A 21813-nucleotide genomic window follows, 5' to 3' on the forward strand; every position below is an offset into this window, starting at 1 on the left:
AAAAAAAAGATATTTTCTTCTTTTTGTTATAAGAAAAATCGAATAAACTAAATTTTAGTCATACATTGAGGGCAAAATTTATTCAGCCACATGTCTTTAGTAAAAAAAAATGTCAATAAACGTATATTTTTTGGTTTGCGCAAAAGTTATAGCGTCTACAAACTAGAGTACATTTTCTGGAATTTACACAGCTTTTAATTTATGACTGCCTATCTCATTTCTTGAGGTGCTAAAATGGCAGGGCAGTACAAACCCCCCCCAAATGACCCCATTTTGTAAAGTAGACACCCCAAGGAAATTGCTGATGGGTATGTTGAGCCCATTGAATATTTATTTTTTTTGTCCTAAGGGATTGAATAATGACAAAAAAAATTTTTTACAAAAAGTTGTCACTAAATGATATATTGCTCACACATGCCATTGGGCATATGTGAAATGACACCCCAAAATACATTCTGCTGCTTCTCCTGAGTACAGGGATACCAATGTGTGGGACTTTTTGGGAGCCTAGCCGCATACGGGACCCCGAAATCCAAGCACCGCCTTCAGGATTTCTAAGGGCATACATTTTTTTATTTTACTCCTCACTACCTATCACAGTTTTGAAGGCCATAAAATGCCAAGATGGCACAAAACCCCCCCCAAATTACCCCATTTTGGAAAGTAGACACCCCAAGCTATTTGCTGAGGGCCATGTTGAGACCATTGAATATTTTTTTTTTGTCCCAAGGGATTGAATAATGACAAAAAAAAAATAAAAATTTTTTTTTACAAAAAGTTGTCACTAAATGATATATTGCTCACACATGCCATGGTTATATGTGGAATTGCACCCCAAAATATATTCCGCTACTTCTCTCGAGTATGAGGATACCACATGTGTGGGACTTTTTGGGAGTCTAGTCGCGCACGGCACCCCGAAAACCAATCACCACCTTCAGGATTTCTAAGGGTGTAAATTTTTGATTTTACTCCTCACTACCCATCACAGTTTCGAAGGCCATAAAATGCCAAAATAGCACAAAACCCCCAAAATGACCCCATTTTGGAAAGTAGACACCCCAAGCTATTTACTGAGAGGCATGTTGAGTCCATGGAATATTTTATATTTTGCCACAAGTTGCGGGAATATTACAAACTTTTTTTTTTGCACAAAGTTGTCACTAAATGATATATTGCTCACACATGCTATGGGCATAAGTCAAATTACACCCCAAAATAAATTCTGCTGCTTCTCCCGAGTACAGGGATACCACGTGTGGGGGACTTTTTGGGAGCCTAGCCACTTACGGGCCCCCGAAAACCAAGCACTGCCTTCCGGATTTAAATATAAAATGCTACCAAAAAAACTGTTAGCGATCGCAGGGATCAGGCCTGACTCTGCGATCGCTGCAGTTATGTGTTTAGTGTTTTGTAAGTGACAGTGATCGATCGATACTGCACTTGGGTGGGCTGGGCAGAGGGGCAAAACGCAGGTGCTAGCAGGTATCTGGGCTGATCCCGCTAACAATGCGTTTTTTTGGAACCCTAAACTGCTGGGGACGCTAGTATAGATCTGATCAGATCAGATATTGATCTGTTCAGATTCTATACCACTACAGGAGGTTTATGCTTTGCGCGTGGGTGTTAGCGGTACTGGCACTAACCTAGCGCTGCCTGGGGCGACGCAGACCCTGACCCTAAAACCTAATTGATATCACCCGCCGGGTGATCAGGGGGTTAAACCTTTATTGGGTAATAAATGGTGGATGCCCTGATGCTATAAAAAACAAACTAACCAGAGTCACCCGTAACACTTATACGGTCATCAGTGGTGAAAGGGTTAACTAGGGGCAATCAGGGGGTTCAAATTTTTATTAGGTAGTATATGGGGGTCCCTGGCGCTATATAAAAACCTGACGGGGAACCTAAATAACTAACTGGCTAACCAGCGTCACCAGTGACACTTATACTGTGATCGCTGGTGAAAGGGTTAACTAGGGGCAATTGGGTAGTATATGGGGGTACCTAGCGCTATAAAAACCTGGCGGTGAACCTAAAAAAATAACTAGCTACCTAGCGACAGTAGCGACATTGATGCAGCGATCAGAAAAATGATCGCTTAGTGACACTGGCAAAAGGGGGTGAAAGGGTTAACTAGCGGCAATCAGGGGGTTAAAACCATAATTGGGTAGTATATCGGGGTACCTAGCGCTATAAAAACCTGGCGGTGAACCTAAAAAAATAACTAGCTACCTAGCGACACTAGCGACACTAATGCAGCGATCAGAAAAATGATCGCTTAGTGACACTGGCAAAAGGGGGTGAAAGGGTTAACTAGCAGCAATCGGGGTTAAAACCATTATTGGGTAGTATATCGGGGTACCTAGCGCTATAAAAACCTGGCGGTGAACCTAAAAAAATAACTAGCTACCTAGCGACACTGATGCAGCGATCAGAAAAATGATTGCTTAGTGACACTGGCAAAAGGGGGTGAAAGGGTTAACTAGCGGCAATCAGGGGGTTAAAACCATAATTGGGTAGTATATCGGGGTACCTAGCGCTATAAAAACCTGGCGGTGAACCTAAAAAAAATAACTAGCTACTTAGCGACACTAGCGACACTAATGCAGCAATCAGAAAAATGATCGCTTAGTGACACTGGCAAAAGGGGGTGAAAGGGTTAACTAGCAGCAATCAGGGGGTTAAAACCATTATTGGGTAGTATATCGGGGTACCTAGCGCTATAAAAACCTGGCGGTGAACCTAAAAAAATAACTAGCTACCTAGTGACACTAGCGACACTGATGCAGCGATCAGAAAAATTATCGCTTAGTGACACTGGCAAAAGGGGGTGAAAGGGTTAACTAGCGGCAATCAGGGGGTTAAAACCATTATTGGGTAGTATATCGGGGTACCTAGCGCTATAAAAACCTGGCGGTGAACCTAAAAAAATAGCTAGCTACCTAGCGACAGTAGCGACACTAATGCAGCGATCAGAAAAACGATCGCTTAGTGACACTGGCAAAAGGGGGTGAAAGGGTTAACTAGCGGCAATCGGGGGTTAAAACCATTATTGGGTAGTATATCGGGGTACCTAGCGATATAAAAACCTGGCGGTGAACCTAAAAAAATAACTAGCTACCTAGCGACACATGCAGCGATCAGAAAAATGATCGCTTAGTGACACTGGCAAAAGGGGGTGAAAGGGTTAACTCTAGGGGCAATCAGGGGGTTAAATCTTTATTGGGGGGTGATAGGGGGCTACCCTGGACCTAACACTATCTGTCACAACTGACACTGAATGCAGTGATCAGTAAAGAAATGATCACTGCAATCAGTGACACTGTGACTGGGGGGGGGGGGGGGCGGGGGGGGATCGGGGGGGGTTTGTGTGCCTGTGTGTACCTACATGTCAGTGTAGTGTTGGTGCACACTTACTTTGTGTCTTCTCCTCGTAGTCCGGTCAAAAAGACCGCCCCGAGGAGAATGACATCACTTCCTCCTTCCTGTGTAAACAATACACAGTGGGAGGAAGCTTCTCATTGGCCAGGAGCGATCCAGAGGGGGTGGCCGAAAACCAACGGCCATCCCCTCATCACGGAACGCTCCCGGAGGGAAACGGACCGCCGTATCCAGCGGGAGGGGGTCCGATCGGACCCCCCACCCGCTGGAAGGCAGGCACGTACATGTACGTGCTTGTGCCTGTCTGTGCCATTGTGTTGACGTACATTGGCAATACGGCGGTCCTTAAGTGGTTAACACTGTTTTTCCTGTAAGAGCTATTTGGTTGTTGCACTGTAATAGACTTTAGTTGTAGCCAGTTGCATGGGCGCTTCATGTGGAAGAAAAGCAACACTGAAGAAATGGCTGCACTCCAAGATCCATCAAAATTCTTGTTTAATAAAGAACATCCCAAGTGTTACAGACAGTACAAATGGTAGACGCGTTTCACACATTAAGTTAGTGTGTGTTGATCGTATGCAGAAGTGAGCCGAGGCGGGCACCTGTGATATCATTAGGCTTCCTGTCTCCCCTGGAGCAGCGAGTTCTTTTGTTTGGATATGGAAGAAAGGCAGATGTGAACGGTTTGAGGTGACACTGGAAAGTTGTTGCCAGACAAGGAGAAATTTCCTTTTTTAGGGAAGACCACCCTTGGGAGCACTCTTGGACCTCAATGTCTTCAGTGCCTTGCAAAAGTATTCATCCCCCTTGGTATTTTTCATGTTTTGTTGCCTCACAGCCTGTATTTAATATGGATTGTTTGAGGATTTGCATCATTTAATTCACGAACATGCCCACAACTTTGAAGATGTATTTTTTTTTTTTTCATTGTGAAACAAACAACAAATAGGACAAAATAACAGAAAAAGTCAATGTGCATATCTATTCAGATCCCTAAAGTCAATACTTTGTAGAGGCACCTTTTGCGGCTATCGCAGTTCCAAGTCGCTTTGGATAAGTCTTAGCTTGCCACGTCTTACCACTGGGATTTTTTCCCATTCCTCCTTGCAAAACTGCTCCAGATCCTTCAAGTTGGATGGTTTGCGCTTGTGGACAGCAATCTTTAAGTCTGACCACAGATTTTCTATTGGATTGAGGTCTGGGCTTTGACTAGGCCATTCCAACACATATACAGTACATGTTTCCACTTAAACCACTCAAGTGTTGCTTTAGTAGTGTGTTTGGGGTCATTGTCCTCCTGGAATGTGAACCTCCGTCCTAGCCTCAAATCACACACAGAGTGGTACAGGTTTTGCTCAAGAATATCCCTGTATTTAGCACCATCCATCTTTCCCACAACTCTGACTAGTTTCCCAGTCCCGACTGCTGAAAAACATCCCCACAGCATGATGCTGTCACTACCATGTTTCACTGTGGGAATAGTGTTCTTAGGGTGATGTGATGTGTTGGGTTTGCGCCCGACATAGCATTTTCTTTGTTGACCAAATAGTTAAATTTTAGTCTCATCAGACCAGAGCACCTTCCTCCATACATTTTGGGAGTCTCCCACATGCCTTTTTGCAAACTCAAAACGTTTGTTTTTTTCTGAAGGTAATGGCTTTCTTCTGGCCACTCTGCCATAAAGCCCAACTCTATGGAGCGTACAGATTATTGTCACCCTATGTACACATACTCCAGTCTCTGCTGTACAGCTCCTCCAGGGTTACCTTAGGACTCTGTGCTGCCTCTCTAATTAATGCCCTCCTTGCCCGGTCCATGAGTTTGAGTGTGGCCATCTCATGGCAGGTTTGCTGTTGTGCCATGTTCTTTCCATTTTGGTTATGATAGATTTGATGGTGATCCTAGGGATTATCAAAGATTTGGATATTTCTTTATAACCTAACTTGTACTTGCACCAGAGTTTTTTATGGGCTTCATAACAAAGGGCGTGAATACATATGCACATGCCAATTATCAGTTTTTTTATTACTGAAAAATAGTTTTATGTATATATTTTTCAAATTTTACTTCACCAACTTAGATTATTGTGTTCTGATACATCACGTATAATTCGGATAAAAAAAAACATTGAACTAAAGGCTGTAATGTAACAAAATAGGCAAAAAGCAAAGAGGGGGGGGGGGGGGGATTGCAAGTCACTGTATTTGTCTAGACAGTGTGACCATGTCAAAAGGAGTTGTAACTATTTTACATCCATCCACTTTGTTTGCTTAGACAAACCCTGCCGGAAGGTGATTCTGATGCACATGTGGATGCATGTGCTGGCTACGATGCAAAGTACTATTAGATGTTATGTCAATAAAAATACCTTGCATGCTTATCCATAGAAAACTATAAATGCTTGGCATGTTTTATAGTGAAGTTTTAAAAAATACTGATAAAATAAAAGGTAAGGAATATTGTGATGTTATCTCCTTGCCTGCTGATTGGCCAAGGAATGAGCAGAAATGCTTGCTGATTTAATAAAGAGTAATAGACTTCAGTTTCCCTTAGAACTTAGTAAATATGGTAAAATTCTGCTAATTCCCATCATCCAATTGCGTGCAAGCAAACATGCAGTTTTCTTTTTCCTTTCACCCAATTGGGTATTCTTTACAAATTAAAGCTTCACCACATACACTAAGCTCTGGGGAAAATTTGTGCAACTGCACTTGCTAAGTTCACAGCCTATTTGCCTGTAGTAAACCAACTCCAATAAGTCATGAACTCTGATCACTCTGCGCTCTCCTTGTGTCTGCATGTTCCCTGCTAGTTCATCCATATACAGCAGAGCCTTATTCCATTCTCTTTTGCCATGTTGGAGTTCTGCTGTAAAGGGGATGGCAGTAGGTGAATTAAAAAGTCATATTTAGTTATTCTATTCATATGTTGAAATAAATGTATTGTATCTATTTTCAAAGGAGTATGCAATTTAATTACCCTTTTGTCTATTTGTTTACATCATTGTGCAGCTCAGTTTTTGACTATTTCTTTAATTGTTGCTATATATCAATTTTCCTTAGGAGTGTAAATAGCACAGAGTGTGATGGAGGCTGCACACCACTTCATCTGGCCTGTAAGAAGGGTGACGTTGAGTGCATTCAGGAGCTAGTAGAAGACTGTCAGGCTCGGCAGGACATAGCCGACTTTAATGGAGAAACCGTGTTCCACTATGCAGCTCGTCAGAATAACCCTTCTGTCATTGAGGTTAGAACTTTTATGCTGCATTTTCTATACCTTTTTTATTTTACAGTTTGTCTTTTGGTATGCTTTACTATACTACCTGTGTGATTTTCTTAAAGTAGTTCTAAGGGCTGGACATTTTTTTACCTCAATGCATTCTCTGCATTAAGGTAAATATTCTCCTATTACTTGTATCACCCCCTCACCCCCTGTATACTTACCTGATCTGATCTCGATCCAGCTCTGTGCGTGTCTGCAGCAGCGCTCTGCTCTCTCTCTCGGCTCACAGAGGCAGCAGTGGGAACCATTAGCTCCAGCTGCTGTCAATAAAATCACGTGAGCAGGGGGCAGAGCTGAGTCATGCTGTGTGTGTCTGTCAATGCATACAAAACAAAGTAAAAAGAAATAGCGCTATGAGAGTATAAGTAGCTGCTAACACTTCACTAGACATAGATTGTGCAAAAAGAAAATACATAAAACGTAACCATATGTAAATGCATACACATATTGGATAATTCAAGATCCATCAATAAAAAAAGACAACATTGAATAATGTGTGCAATTAAAAAAACAAAGTGAATGAACACCTCTATAGATATAAAGGAAAAGTCCAAAGTGTCAAATTGAAATTTCAGTGGTTGTGTGAATCAATGACACCACCATACACAGTGAGTCCAAGAAAAGATATGTGACTTTCTGCGTGTATAAATAATCTGAAGCTCAAAAGCTTATCAATGATCCACCGCCAAATATATAGCCAAAGCGTTTACCAAAGCAAGTGGACTCCTATATCGTTGGTATTGAGTCAACTGAACTGTTTGTGATTTCCAATCAATCCCAGAGAGGCTCAACCCAAATTTAAGGGCTATTTGCAGATCTCCTAGCACTAACATTTTTATTAAAATTCACAATAAACACCTACAAAAGTCTGTTGAATTACAATGCTGTATAAAATCATCCATCCCAAAGTAAATAAGGAGAAAATCCAGGATCAAATCACGCAATGATGTCACAGGCACGAGCTCCACCCAAGTTGGAGCTTGTGTCTTTGGACTCACTGTGTATGGGGTGTGTTATATTGATTTACATGACCATTGAATTTGCAATTTGACACTTTGGACTTTTCCTTTTATATCTATAGAGGTGTTTTTTTATTTCACACATTATTCAATGTCATTTTTTACTGATTTGACCTTGAATTGTCCAATATATGTGTATATTTACATATTGTTACTTTTTAGCACTGCACTATGTTTTATGTATAATGCATATAGCCCAGCTCGGGAGTGAGCCTGCAGGTGTGCTTTCTATTTAAATCAATGGAAATGCATCAAAATGCAAGTCAACACGCATTGAAACATGCCTTATGTTGCACTACAATACAAGTGAGCACTGATCTCCGTTCTCCTCTCTGAAGTAATGCTCCCAACACTGGCTGTATGTCATTGTTCAGGGCAGGCTTTCAGATGGTGACATAATGGAACATGCCTGTGTAGTGTGTATTGCAGAACTTCTTTAGTCTCTCTTCAGGAACACATGAGACAGGTTTAAAAAGCAGAAGCACAGTTGGGAGACAGTTGTCATCTAATAACAGGAAGTGTATGAACTTTCCTCATAGGAGTATCCCCAGGTATTATTTTAATATGTTAAAGCTAGGAGGTTTTAGTGATTTTGCAGAGCACAAAGCATAGAAGTCAAATAGGGATACAGCCATGTACAGAACATGCACACACAAGTAGTACAGTAAACAAATTGAAAAGAACTTGCCTTATTATCTAAAAGATAAATGAGATATGGATGTAACTCCACAGACAAAAGGGGTGGGGGTAAGAGGGTATTACCATTTGAAGATAAAGTATAGAAGTTCCCATCCTGAAAGGGGAGAATCGGGGAAAAAAGGGGAGAGGGAAACTAAGCACTACTGGGAGGGGGGACAAGTAAGGTGAAACTCGTAACTAAAACCAGTCCTATGAATTTTGATCGTCAAAATGCCATCGGCAAAGGAGTTCGAAGTAGCTTAAAGCCAGTCATGAGGGAGTCAGAACAAAGACTACATTGCATAGAATCCACATTATCATGCATTTGCAGTAGACCTTGAAGATCGCAAAATGAATTTGCGAGGGAAGAATCTGTGAATAGAGTGGTTGATATGAAGGCTTGCCATCTGCGTTAGAAACATTGTTTGGAACCGGATGAAAATCATAATTCAGACTCCAGCTTTTCTCAATACAGTAGGAGTTTCAGTTCCCTCTTAGCACCTGAAACTGTTGGAGCAATAGATGAAGTTCATTGTTTAAGGATGGCTCTGCCATCTAACTTTAGTTTTTTTTACTTCTATTTCATCTGGTTATCAAGCCAGTAAGTCTGTTGTTTTCCAAAAGAACAAGCTGTCTTGAAGTTACACAGATGAGACAAACCATTTACTAGTGTAATGGGTGCCTACAATGAACCGCTTTTATTTGTTTATGGAAAACTTTATCCCAAAAGGAAAAAGGGTTTGCTATAACTGTTTATAAAGTATTAGCTGGAGTTAGGCTTCAATTTGGTAGCCTATTTAAGTCTGCTAGTACATCTAAGCCCTTGTACACACGGTCGGAGAATCCATCGGAATGTTTCCTATCGGACCGTGTCGTCGGATAATCCGACTGTGTGTGGTATGCATCGGACTGATTCCGTCGGAATATCCGTCGGACCCAATATTCCAACATGTTGGAAATATTTCCCGACCAACTGGGCCGGTCGGACATACTCCGATCATGTGTAGCGAATTTTGATCGGACCAAGTGCCACGCATGCTCAGATCAAATTCCTACATCAAAGCTATTGGCTACTAGCCTGAATGTAGTCCCATCGTAACGAAATTACGTCATCACGTTCTGAAAGATCGGATTTTTCGACAACTTAGTCCGACCGTGTGTATGCAACATTTTCTGACAAGATCCGACTGAGAAAATCCGACAGATTTGGTTTTCGAAATCTCCGACCGTGTGTACAGGGGCTTACACTCCCCTAGCCTGACAATGCTGCTGTCCAAATCTGCCCCCGTGCTCATTCATCCAGAGTGGACGCATTCTAATACAGGAGGTGTTTCAGTGGCCAGATCACCACAGGAAAACAGAGGGAAAAAAACTTTAAAAAAAGAAACCAATGTAGCCACTGCATCTAATAAATGGTAAGCTGCAATATATTATAGTTTTGATTTTGGTTGGAATTCTGCTTTAAACATTTATTTTTTCCGCAATCACAGATCCTGTGCTCTACTCCAACTGTTGGTATTAACCATCTGAGTAATAGCAAAGAGACTCCATTGCATGTGGCCTGCCGAATGGGCAAATCTGAATCGGTGCTCGCATTGCTACGATGCCATGCTCATTGCGATATTGTTGGAAAGGATGGATACCCAATTCATACAGCGATGAAGTACACAATGAAAGGGTAAGATAGTTGTTACTTATAACAAAACAGCAGTCAAACTAAAAATTAACATGCTGAATTATCTTTAATAGCCTATTAAAGAATAGTAACATGTTTGTGGTAAAATGTCAGTGTTAGGTTGCTTATACCAAAATGCCTTTAGTGCTATTTTAATACATCATGTGCCTGTTTAAGGTGTCTGAGAGCATGTGATAACGCTAACCTTTTATAATTTACATCCTATTTTGTATTGAAGGCCAATTGATAGCATGGACATTTACAGTCTAATCATCCCAACAGGGGTTTTAACATTTCATCAGTCTATCCAAAACGAAAAAAAATAAAATAAAATAATTACATTGACTTGAAATAATGCTGCAAAGAGGCAACTCCATGAAGCTGATTTACTAAAGGCAAATAGATTGTGCAGTATAGTTGTCCTCGTTTTTCCCCAGAGCTTAGTGAATGTGGTTAAGCTTCACTTTGAAGAGAATACCCTATAGGGCACAAGGAAAATTTTTAAAAATTGCATTTTTGCTTCCACGTGATTGGATGATGTAAATCAGCAGAGCTTCACTGCATTTACTAAGCTCTGGAAAAAATGAGTGCAACTAGATTTGCAAAGTGCACAGTTATATTTGCCTTTAGTAAATTTAGGACATATCTTCCATTAAGCTTGAGTTGATTGTAGCCGTATTGGTGCACTTTTTTTTATTGGAAGTCTGTAAAACTTTGCACCCGCGAGCAGCAGATCACAGGTGCAATGCAGGGCTCTTGAAGACTCTGTGTGTAAGCTTTCAAGGTACAGTCAGTTACACGCTGACAGGAAGCCTCTGTTAACTACCTAGAGCACTTAACATCACTCTGATAGTTCACTGAGATCCACAAGCCAACAGCAACAAAGGCTGTCAGTACTTGTAGTTTGGCAACAAAACAATAATCTCCTGCTCTTGGGTGCTTAGTCTATGGATAAGTGGTGCGGCCAACCCTCTAAGTCAAACAGTGCCTGCATTCTTGCTGCCTTCCTCAGAACAATGGGTATTCTTAAAACTGAAACATAAAAAGAGGACCGACCTTGTGCATTACCAATGGTAAATTTTATTAAATGCTATAACGGCAATAATTATACTCACAAACTGGCGTGTAAAAGAGGCTTATCAGTAGGTGAGACTGCCTCTCTGAACTTCTGCAACCCAGACCTGATATTGGAGGGGTTAGATGGCATCACATGCCATCAGGCTTGGTTCACACTGGTACTACATGACTGCTGTACGACTGTCATCCTACTTTGCCGTACTTTGACATGGGTCCTACTTCAGTCTTACTTCAGACTTGAATGAACAAGATAAGCTTTTGCTCCAACTTTGAGATAGTCTGACTTGTCCTTTGACCAATCAAAACAAACCCAGGGTGAGATAATATCCCACCTGGGTCTCCTTGTACCCCCTACGGCAGCGCTCCCACCACCCAAAGACCTCAGACCACAGATCACCCCACCATCACCATGTCGACAGCCATCTCCTTACATCGCTGGGATGCCCCACTGTGAAAAGCTGCGGATTTCCTATGGACAAACTATGTGTTTACATGCCTAACTCTATTGAGTAATTGTGAGTAGCCATTTGGCCACCTTTACATATTTCCATTAAAGCTGTTTTTGATACTGCACTTAGATTGGCGCACCTTGTCTCCTTTTCTATTGGATAAAGTAAGACCAAAGTCCTACCAACCTTTTTCAAAGTCGGACTGCTTGTGTTGGACGAGTTAAGACAGCTCTCATTGGGAATCATTGATTTACACACGTCATGCGACATGTGCTCCCAAAGTCGGGGAGCGTATGTTGTACCAGTGTGAACCCAGCCTGATTGATGAAGAAATAACAAAAAGAAGTAGTCCACACCTGGCCATGAAACAGCTTTTGATTAAATTGTCCAATTACTTTTGGTCCCTTGAAAAGGGGAGTGGGGGGGGGGGGGTGGCTATTCTTAAGAGCTGTAATTCCTAAACTCTTAATCCAATTTGGAAGTACCTGAGAGTACACTTGATGTAGCCCATATCCATTATGTAACTATAGCTTGAATATGTTTTGGTAAATACCTGAAACAAAAACAACTAAAATTGTGCCTGTGTCCAAATATATATAGACCTAACTGTACATAGATAAATAAGAGGTTAAAAGTATTTTTTAAGTTTAACTACTTAAGCCCTGGACCATTTTCCAGCTAAAGGACCAAGCCCCTTTTTGCGATTTGGCACTGCGTCGCTTTAACTGATAATTTTCCTTGCAATCCATACATACAAAGAAACAAAAAAAAATAAGTTCAGAAATTAAGTTATGTATAATAAAATGGAATGACACAGGGAAAAAGTATTGGACACATGAAGAAAGGGAGGTACAAAAAGGCATAAAAAAGCCAAGCTGAAATCTATCAGTATTAGAAAGCAATCCTGCCCCTTGTCAGTGCAAATTAATATCAGCTGGTTCAGTCTCTGATGGCCTACAAAAAGGTTTTTCATTACCAGGGTGTCACGCAAACATCTCATGATGTGTAAAAGCAAAGCGCTCTCTCAAGACCTTCACAACCTTATTGTTGCAAAACATATTAATGGCTTTGGTTACAGAAGGATTTCTAAACCTCTGAATGTTCCAGTGAGCACTGTTGGGGCTAATAATCCGGAAGTTGAAAGAACATAAATTTGCCATAAACCGGCCACGGCTCCTTGCAAGATATCTGACAGAGGAGTGAGAAGAATTATCAGAAGGGTTGTCCAAGAGCCAAGGACCACTTGTGTAGAGCTTCAGAAATACCTGAAATTAGCAGGTCCAATTGGTTCCAACAAAACAATAACGCACTTACCCGCCATGGCCTGTATTGCACGCTCACCACACAATACTCCATTGCTGAAGAAAAAGCATGTTACACAAGTCCATCAAGTCATATGTGTGTGATGTTGAAGCTTGTTTAAAGTTTGCTGCACAACATTTAGACAAGCCTGTGAAATACTGGGAGAATACAGTCTGGTCAGATGAGACCAACATTGAGCTCTTTGGATGCCATAATGCACACCATGTTTGGAGGTCAGACGGCACTGCAAATCATCCCAAAAACACCCCAGTACCAACAGTGAAGTTTGGAGGTGAGAACATCATGGTGTGGGGCTGTCTTTCAGAATACGGTACTGGCAAACTTCATATCATTTTGAAGATCAGATGAATGTCAAAATGGACCAAGACATTCTTGATAAAAATCTGCTGCCATCTACCAGGATGATGAAGCTAAATTGAGGGTGGACATTTCAGCAAGACAATGATCCCAAACACAGCCCAAAACTCCTAATTGATTTAAAGGAAAGACAATAAAGCTGTTCGAATGACCCAGCCAATCACCTGACTTAAACCCAATAGAAAATCTATGGAAAGAACTAAAGATCAGAGTTCACATAGAAGAGGCCCACGGAACCTTCAAGATTTGAAGACTCAGTGGAAGAATGAGCCAAAATCACACCTGAGCAATGCATGCAACTAGTTTCTTCTTTTTCCCTGTGTCATTCCATTTCATTGCACACAATTTAATTTAGGGACTTATTTGTTTTAGTTTCTTTTGTATGTATGATTTGCATGGGTTGATACAGACGTGGTGAAAATCTCATGTCAATAGCACCTTTAGAAATCTATTTACTTTGAAATATGGTGACAAGTTCAATACTTCTTTTACCCACCGTATATACAATTAGAGTGCAATTAAACATTAAAGTGTTCCCAGTGTTTCTGCATTAAATACCTCTTCAAAGTGACATAAGCCAACAGGTTTATTTAAAACCTGCCCTGCAAAGGTAATAAAGTGCAAAAATCCTTCACATAAATTATGTGCAGTCCTATATTAGAAGTGTTCAGTGAACATCCGTTCATAAATCATGTCCCCCCCCCCTCCAGTATGACACTGATCCCATGCCTTTCAAATCACTGTGCAGATGGCTGCTCACCTCCAGGTTTGATATATATTCTTCATCTAAGTCACAACAATAGACAATCAGTCTGCTTAAACTACGAACACACAAAGAATTAAATGTCACCATGTTTTTATTGAACACACCATGTAAACATTCACAGTGCAGGTGGAAAAATGATTTGAACCCTTGGATTTAATAACTGGTTGAACCTCCTTGGCAGCAATAACTTCAACCAAACGTTTCCTGTAGTTGCAGATCAGATGTACACAACGGTCAGGAGTAATTCTTGACCATTCCTCTTTACAGAACTGTTTCAGTTCAGCAATATTCTTGGGATGTCTGGTGTGAATCGCTTTCTTGAAGGTCATGCCACATCCTCTTAATCGAGCTGAAGTCAGGACTCCGACTAGGCCAATCCAGAAGGCGTATTTTCTTCTGTTTAAGCATTCTGTCATTGATTTACTTCTATGCTTTGGGTCGTTGTCCTGTTGCAACCACCCATCTTCTGTTGAGCTTCAGCTGGTGGACAGGTGGAAAAATGTCTTGATAAACTTGGGAATTAATTTTTCCTTCGATGATAGCAATCCGTCCAGATGCCCTGATGAAGCAAAGCAGCCCCAAACCATGATGCCCCCACCAACATACTTCACAGTTGGGATGAGGTTTTGATGTTGGTGTGCTGTGCCTCTTTCTCCACACATAGTGTTGTGTGTTTCTTCCAAACAACTGAACTTTGGTTTCATCTGTCCACAGAATATTTTGTCAGTACTACTGTGGAACATCCAGGTGCTCTGGTGCAAACTGTAAACGTGAAGCAATGTTTTTTTTGGACAGCAGTGGCTTCCTCTGGTATCCTCCCATGAAATCCATTCTTGTTTAGTGTTTTACGTATCTTAGATTCGCTAACAGGGATGTTAGCATATGCCAGAGACTTTTGTAAGTCTTTAGCTGACACTCTAGGATTCTTCTACACCTCATTGAGCAGGCTGCGCAGTGCTCTTGCAGTCATCTTTACAGGACGCCCACTCCTAGGGAGAGTAGCAGCAGTGCTGAACTTTCTCCATTTATAGACAAATCTGACTTGCATTGGACTAATGAACAGCAAGGCTTTTGAAGATCCTTTTATAACCCTGTCCAGATTTATGCAAGTCAGCAATTCTTAATCATAGGTGTTCTGAGAGCTCTTTTGTGCGAGGCATCATTCGCATCAGGCAGTGCTTCTTGTGAAAAGCAAACCCAGACTGGTGTGTGTTTTTTATAGGGCAGGGCAACTGTAACCAACACCTCCAATCTCATCTCATCGATTGGACTCCAGTTGGCTGACACCTCACTCCAATTAGCTCTTGGAGATCTCATTAGTCCAGGGGGTCACATACTTTTTCCACCTGCACTGTGAATGTTTACATGGTGTGTTCAATAAAAAACATGGTAACATTTAATTCTTTGTGTGTTATTAGTTTATGCAGACTGTGATTGTCTATTGTTGTGACTTAGATGAAGATCAGATCACATTTTATGACCAATTTGTGCAGAAATCCATATCATTCCAAAAGGGTTCACATACTTTTTTTTGCAACTGTATAAGCAAAAAGATTCCTCGTGGTGTAAAATCATATTTAAACACTTTATTAATTATAAGTAAGCAATTTTACACTCCCATTTAGCATTGGTAATTAAACGCAATATATGCAGTGTATCCGCTATGGAACATCGGTCCAGCCGAAACATGGAAGTGACTCCGCCTGACGCTTTGTGTCACAGCACACGTGACTTTATCAGGGTTGGAGTAAGGTGGATTCCATGCCTTCATTTATAAGTCTACTCTATCCTCATGGATACTAATCAAGGTTTTATAAGCTGCCAATCTGGAGTAATATGCCGTGCCAGGTGTATGGCGAATGTTTAAACAAAGTATGCAAAAAACTTTAAGATTTACAACCTAAACAGGCCACCTGCTCCTGACTCTCACGACGGGGAGGGTCCAACCCCATGGTCGTACCTGGCTGCCTCGGGTATGCCCTCCCTCCCCAGGGAGGTGCGGGACAAGCTGGAGGAAGCCATTTCGGTCGAGGAGTTGGGGGTGGCCCTGGCGGCGTTGAAGCCTAGGAAGGCACCTGGCCCCGATGGCTTCACGCCGACCTATTATAAAACCTTCTTTGGGATACTGGGACAGCCCCTGGTCTCCGCCCTCAACTCCCTCACTGATGGCACTTCCTTTCCAGTGGACTCTCTCAGGGCCCATATATCTCTTATCCCAAAGGAGGGGAAGGATCCACTGTGCTGTGGGAACTACTGATCGATTGCATTGTTAAATACGGATCTGATTATAGTGGGTACAATGCACTTGAATCACGGGCACAACGTATATACACATGCATTGGCGGGAGGTGGGACACACACAGTATAATGGAATATGTGAATGGTATTAGGAAGGGTAAAAAATGAGGCACAGGTTGGGTCTAAGGGGAGATGGGTTAGGGAGGGGGGGAGGGGGGATGAGGAAGTATGTGAATGGGTGGGAAAGAGAAGGGAGTTTGAAGGTATGGGTGTGGTTGTAATGGTCACAGGAAAAGCCCCTAGGGGTAACCTAGAAGGGTATAGGGAGGGGTGGGGGGTAGGAACAAGGAATAAAAGGGGAAATAATGGACAGGAAAAGGGTGAAGATTGCACAGTAATAGAGGATAAATTAAAAATAATGTTTGGAATATATGAAAAGCTTATCTTTTCTCTTTCACAGTGGGGAAGTTTAGGACAGAATGGTATTACAATATTTAAAAGGACACACAAGGATATTAGGAACTCCATCCCGAGTAAGCTTTTCTGTCTCCTTTTGTTCCCTCACATTTCGCAACTCTTTTCTAGAGGGGGGTATAGAGAACATCCCTATGAGATCAATTATAATATTGAGATAATTCCTTTTGCCTGTTTTTTTTACTGTTTTTCTGGAAAGGTATGCAGGATAGAGTTATGAATATTGGCTCCTGGAACGTTAGAGGGATGGGTACATCAGTTAAAAAAGCAGCGGTGTTTGATGCCCTCGAAAAATGTGATATCGGGCTGATCTGCTTACAGGAAACGCATCTAACTGAGGACTCCAAGTTGGAGAACTACAGCAGGAAATTTCCCACTCAGTTTCACTCAGTCCACACCTCTTATTCAAGAGGTGTGGCTGTGTTGATAAGAAAAGAAGTAGCGTTTAACTGTCGGCAGATCAGCATCGATAAAGAAGGGAGATATGTATTTTTGCATTGTGTAATTGAAAATCGGGAGTATGTTATTGCAAATATTTATATTCCACCCCCGTTTAAACTGGATGTTTTATATAATCTAATGAAATTTATAGTAGGTAAATCTGGGATCCCAGTGGTAGCAGTGGGAGATTTTAACGAGGTTATAAATAAAAATCAGGATAGGTTCCCACCAGGGACAGATTTGCAGAGAGAGGGTGAGAGTCGGTTATCCAGGTTTATGCAAGAAGGGGGACTATCTGATTTGTGGAGAGTTCGGAATCCGGACGTCCTACAATATTCGTGTTTTTCAAGCTCCTACTCTTCACTTTCAAGAATAGACTTAGTGCTGGGGAACGAAGAAGCTAACCAAGTGGTAAGGGAAATAGTATACCAACCCAGGGGGGTGTCGGATCACTCATTGGTGACGGTATCGGTTAACTTAGAGGGGAGAAGCCCCTCGAAAGTGTGGAAACTGAACCCAGTATGGCTCGAGATAATTGGAGATGCAAACAAAGTATTATCCCAGCTAGAAGAGTTCATAGAGCTCAATAAGGATACCGCTGCGAGTGGAGTGATATGGGACGCATTAAAGGCCTACCTCAGGGGTATCCTTATTCAACAGGTAGCGAAAATTAAGAAAATATCTAGAGAATGGGAGAATACAGTTAAAAGGGAGTTAGTAGGAGCAGAAAGAGAATATATAGCAAATCCCTCCACAGAGAAACAAAAGGTATGGTTAGATATACAGCAGAAATATAAAGCAATGATTATTAGGAAAGCTGAGAACAAAAGATTGTTCCAGAAACAAGTGGCGTTTGGGGAGGGGGAAAGTGTCGGGAAGATGTTGGCACACTTAGTGAAGACCAACTCCTCGCCATCCACCGTTCCCGCGATCAGGACAGAGAAAGGAGAAATCTCAACTCAGAGCTCAGTGATTATAGATACTTTCAGATCATACTATGCAAAATTGTACAGATCGCAGGGGATGAGGGGAGACGAGGAGATGGACAAGTTTTTTGGAAATATTAAAGTTCCTTCCCTTACGGAGGAGGAGAGTGAGATAATGGAAGCCCCATTAACATTAGAAGAAATTCAATCTGCAGTGACAGCAATGGCTAATCAGAAGTCACCAGGACCAGACGGTCTTCCATTGGAAACCTATAAACATTATGGGAAAGTACTGCTTCCAGAGCTTCTCAGAGTATTAAATAGGGCAAAGGAGGAAGGGAGATTGCCTACCTCGATGACGGAGACAACGATAATCGTTCTGCACAAGGAGGGGAAGGATCCGTTGGAAACTAAATCTTACCGACCTATCTCACTTCTGTGCACGGACGCAAAAATACTAGCTAAGGTACTGGCGGCCAGACTGAATAAAATTATCTCCAGATTAATACACCCTGATCAAACAGGATTCATTCCTGGTAGATCAACCAGCATGAATATCAGAAGACTATACCTTAACCTACAGATACCAACAGAAAATATAGGGAAAAGGGCAATTATGGCTTTGGATGTAGTCAAAGCCTTTGATAGTCTTGAATGGAGATACATTTGGCGGGTTCTGAGAGAATTTGGTTTCGGCTCTTCATTCATTGAATGGATAAAAACTCTGTATAATGGCCCCAGTGCTAGAATCAGGATTAATAACGAGTATTCAGATAAGATATTATTAGAAAGAGGTACAAGACAGGGGTGCCCTTTGTCACCCCTGATTTTCGCCCTCGCAATGGAACCATTAGCCATTGCAATAAGATCTAATGCTGATATGGCAGGCTTTCAAAGAAAAGAGAGGGAAGAAAAGATCGCGCTATACGCCGATGATATTCTCCTCTATCTGGGGGACCTTGAGAAGTCAACCAGGCAGGGGATGAAAGTCCTCGGGGATTTCGGCAGCTTCTCGGGATTAACAATAAACTGGGAAAAATCAGCTCTGATGCCTGTAGACACACTGGAGAGCCAAAGTATATTGGCAATCCCGCAGTTAGAAGTGGTGGAGAAAATAAAATATTTAGGAATAAACATACAAAGTGATGCAAAAAGGTATATAAGTGATAACGTCGCCCCCTTATTAGTCAAATTTAAAAATAAAATAGAAATCTGGAAGAAACTCCCTCTTTCAGTCGCAGGGAGATGTAATCTTATTAAAATGCTATGGATGCCACAGTTATTGTATCTGTTGCATAACTCGCCGTTATGGATAGATATAAAGTGGTTCAAAAAAATAGAAACACTATTTCGAGAACTAATATGGAGAGGAGGCACTTCAAGAATAGGCCTACAAATTTTGCAACTATCGACAAGGAAAGGAGGAATGGCAGTACCTCACCCAAGAAGCTATTTCTTAGCCGCACAATTGCAACATCTGGGGACGAGCAATGAGCTTAGTGGTGATATAAATAGGAAGTTAATGATTACTGGGACACCTCATAAAACCATAGTAGAGGTTTTGGAGGCAAATTCATTCTCCCATAGAACGCCCACAATAAAACTTGCTCTAAAAGTATGGAAGGCAGTAAAAACGATAAAGGGTCTGGAAGGGATGACCAAAGAAACCCCATTATGGAATAACCTGAACCTACAGGAAATGGGAATGATAGGAAGGCACAAAGACTGGGAAAGCAGGGGGATTGACAGACTGGCTCAGTTGTATGAAGGAAATATAATAAAAACATTTAATACACTGAGAATGGAATATGATCTACCAAAACATTCGTTTTATAAATATTTACAAATCAGACACGCATTATCAAAACAATTTGGTACACCGGGGCCAGTATGGAGCAAATCCCCCATCTATAATGGATTAAAATCTGAAGATAGTGCAAAAGGGTTTATAGCAGAAATATATCCATATATTTGTGAAGGGAGCATAGAAACCCCAGAGAAACTTAAAAGTAAAATAAAATGGGAGGAGGAAGTAGGAACATTCTCAGATGAGCAGTGGATGAGGATCCTGGAGGGGGGACATTTGATATCTGTCTCGCCAGCCCAGAGGTTGTCACACCTAATGCTGCTACATAGAGCCTATTATACATCGAAGAGGCTATACAGGTTTAGGCGAAGGGAAGATGATGGCTGCCCGATATGTCAAGCGACAGGAGACCTGATGCACATGTTCTGGAGGTGCCCTAAACTGTTTCGTTACTGGTCAGAAGTTATTGCTGATCTGAACGAAACATTTGGAGTGACGGTTGATGGGAACCCCAGAATGTGTTTGCTGGGCCTGAATGAGGGAATAAGAGGGCCGGCTTGTATAAATAAAGCAATAATGAGATGTATGTTTCAGGCAAGGAAGCTAATAGCGCAAAGGTGGCAGGCAAAAAACCCCCCATCGGTAGCGGAGTGGAGACAATTATAGAGACGATCTGGAAGGAAAAGGTAGTATATGTAAGGAGAGGGAATCTTAGGGAATTAAAAAAAATGTGGAAACCATGGTTAGATAGGTTGGGACACATAGTATAAAGGCTTGGAGTGACCGAGGATTGGGGGGAGGAAGGAGAGAGAGAGCTCTCGGTATAGGTGATAAAAAGTTAGAGGTATAGGGAGTAGCACGGTCACAGTCTCTGCATGAGGGGCCCACTGTTTCTTCCTGTTATGTATGTGAAGGGGGGGGGGGGGGCGGGGGGGAGAGGGGGTGGGAATTGTTAAAGTGGAAAATGGAGTGTTTAACTGTATAAAGTTTGTTAATGGAAAAATTATTGTGAAAATAAATAAAGATTATGTAAATTAAAAAAAAAATACGGATCTGAAGCTTTTCGCAAGAGTTTTGGCGAACAGATTGCTTCCGCACATCCCCGGTCTCATCCATAGGGATCAAGCTGGTTTTGTCCCGCGGCGCGAACCCCGGGACAACACCATCAGAGTCCTAAACCTGATCCATGCGGCCAGAACTTCTAAACGGGCCCTTCTCTTGCTGTCAACAGACGCGGAGAAGGCTTTTGACCGTGTGGACTTGTCATTTATCCGTGCTGCCCTAGAACATATTGGATTGCGCTCCTCCATGCTCAATTGGGGTATGTCCCCCCTTTCGTGGCTAAGTGGGAGGCGGAACTCCGCACCCACTTTACCCCGGATCAGCAGAAGAAAATCCTCCACTTTGCGCAGAAATCCTCTATGGCCACCCGAGTCCAGTATACGTGCTACAAAATTACAACCAGGTGGTATAGGGTTCCATCCGTTCTCTACCGCATCTTCCCACAGGTGCCTGACCGTTGCTGGCGTTGTGGGGATTCGGAGGGAACGATGTTGCATGTCTTCTGGACCTGCCCCAAATTGGCACCCTTCTGTCGCGAGGTGACTGGCACGATTGGTCACCTGACCGGGGCTTCCCTGGAGGGGAACCCTGCGGCCTGTTTGCTGCACCTGACGGAGCGACCCATCAAAAAGTACAGGAACTCTTTAACTATTCAGTTGCTGAATGCAGCGAAGGCCTGCATCCCTTTTGTGCTGGAGATCGTAGAACCCGCCGGCTAAGTCTCTATGGTTCTCTAAGGTGAATGAACTGAGAGATATGGTAGACCTCACGGCGACGCTGCACAACAGGGAGGAGGCCTTCTGGGAGACATGGAGACCATGGCAGCATTTCACTTACACTGAAGCATACCTCCGG

The 21813-nt window shown here is 42.1% G+C and overlaps 1 protein-coding gene across 8 annotated transcripts in view; it reads left to right on the forward strand.

The window, feature by feature from the left end:
* PLA2G6 (phospholipase A2 group VI) overlaps positions 1–21813 on the forward strand; it is a 252096-nt gene that overhangs the window by 97196 nt on the left and 133087 nt on the right. For all 8 annotated transcript variants that reach the window (XM_077452375.1, XM_077452379.1, XM_077452372.1 and 5 more), the window contains 2 exons: positions 6447–6630; positions 9854–10041. In XM_077452375.1, coding sequence (XP_077308501.1) covers positions 6447–6630; positions 9854–10041 — 372 coding nt within the window. The remainder of the gene's footprint in view (positions 1–6446; positions 6631–9853; positions 10042–21813) is intronic.

The sequence above is a fragment of the Lithobates pipiens genome, unplaced genomic scaffold (assembly GCF_037356315.1).
Source record: "Lithobates pipiens isolate NorthernLeopardFrog02 unplaced genomic scaffold, aLitPip1_a1.2 Scaffold_23, whole genome shotgun sequence".
Classification (NCBI taxonomy): Eukaryota; Metazoa; Chordata; class Amphibia; order Anura; family Ranidae; genus Lithobates; species Lithobates pipiens.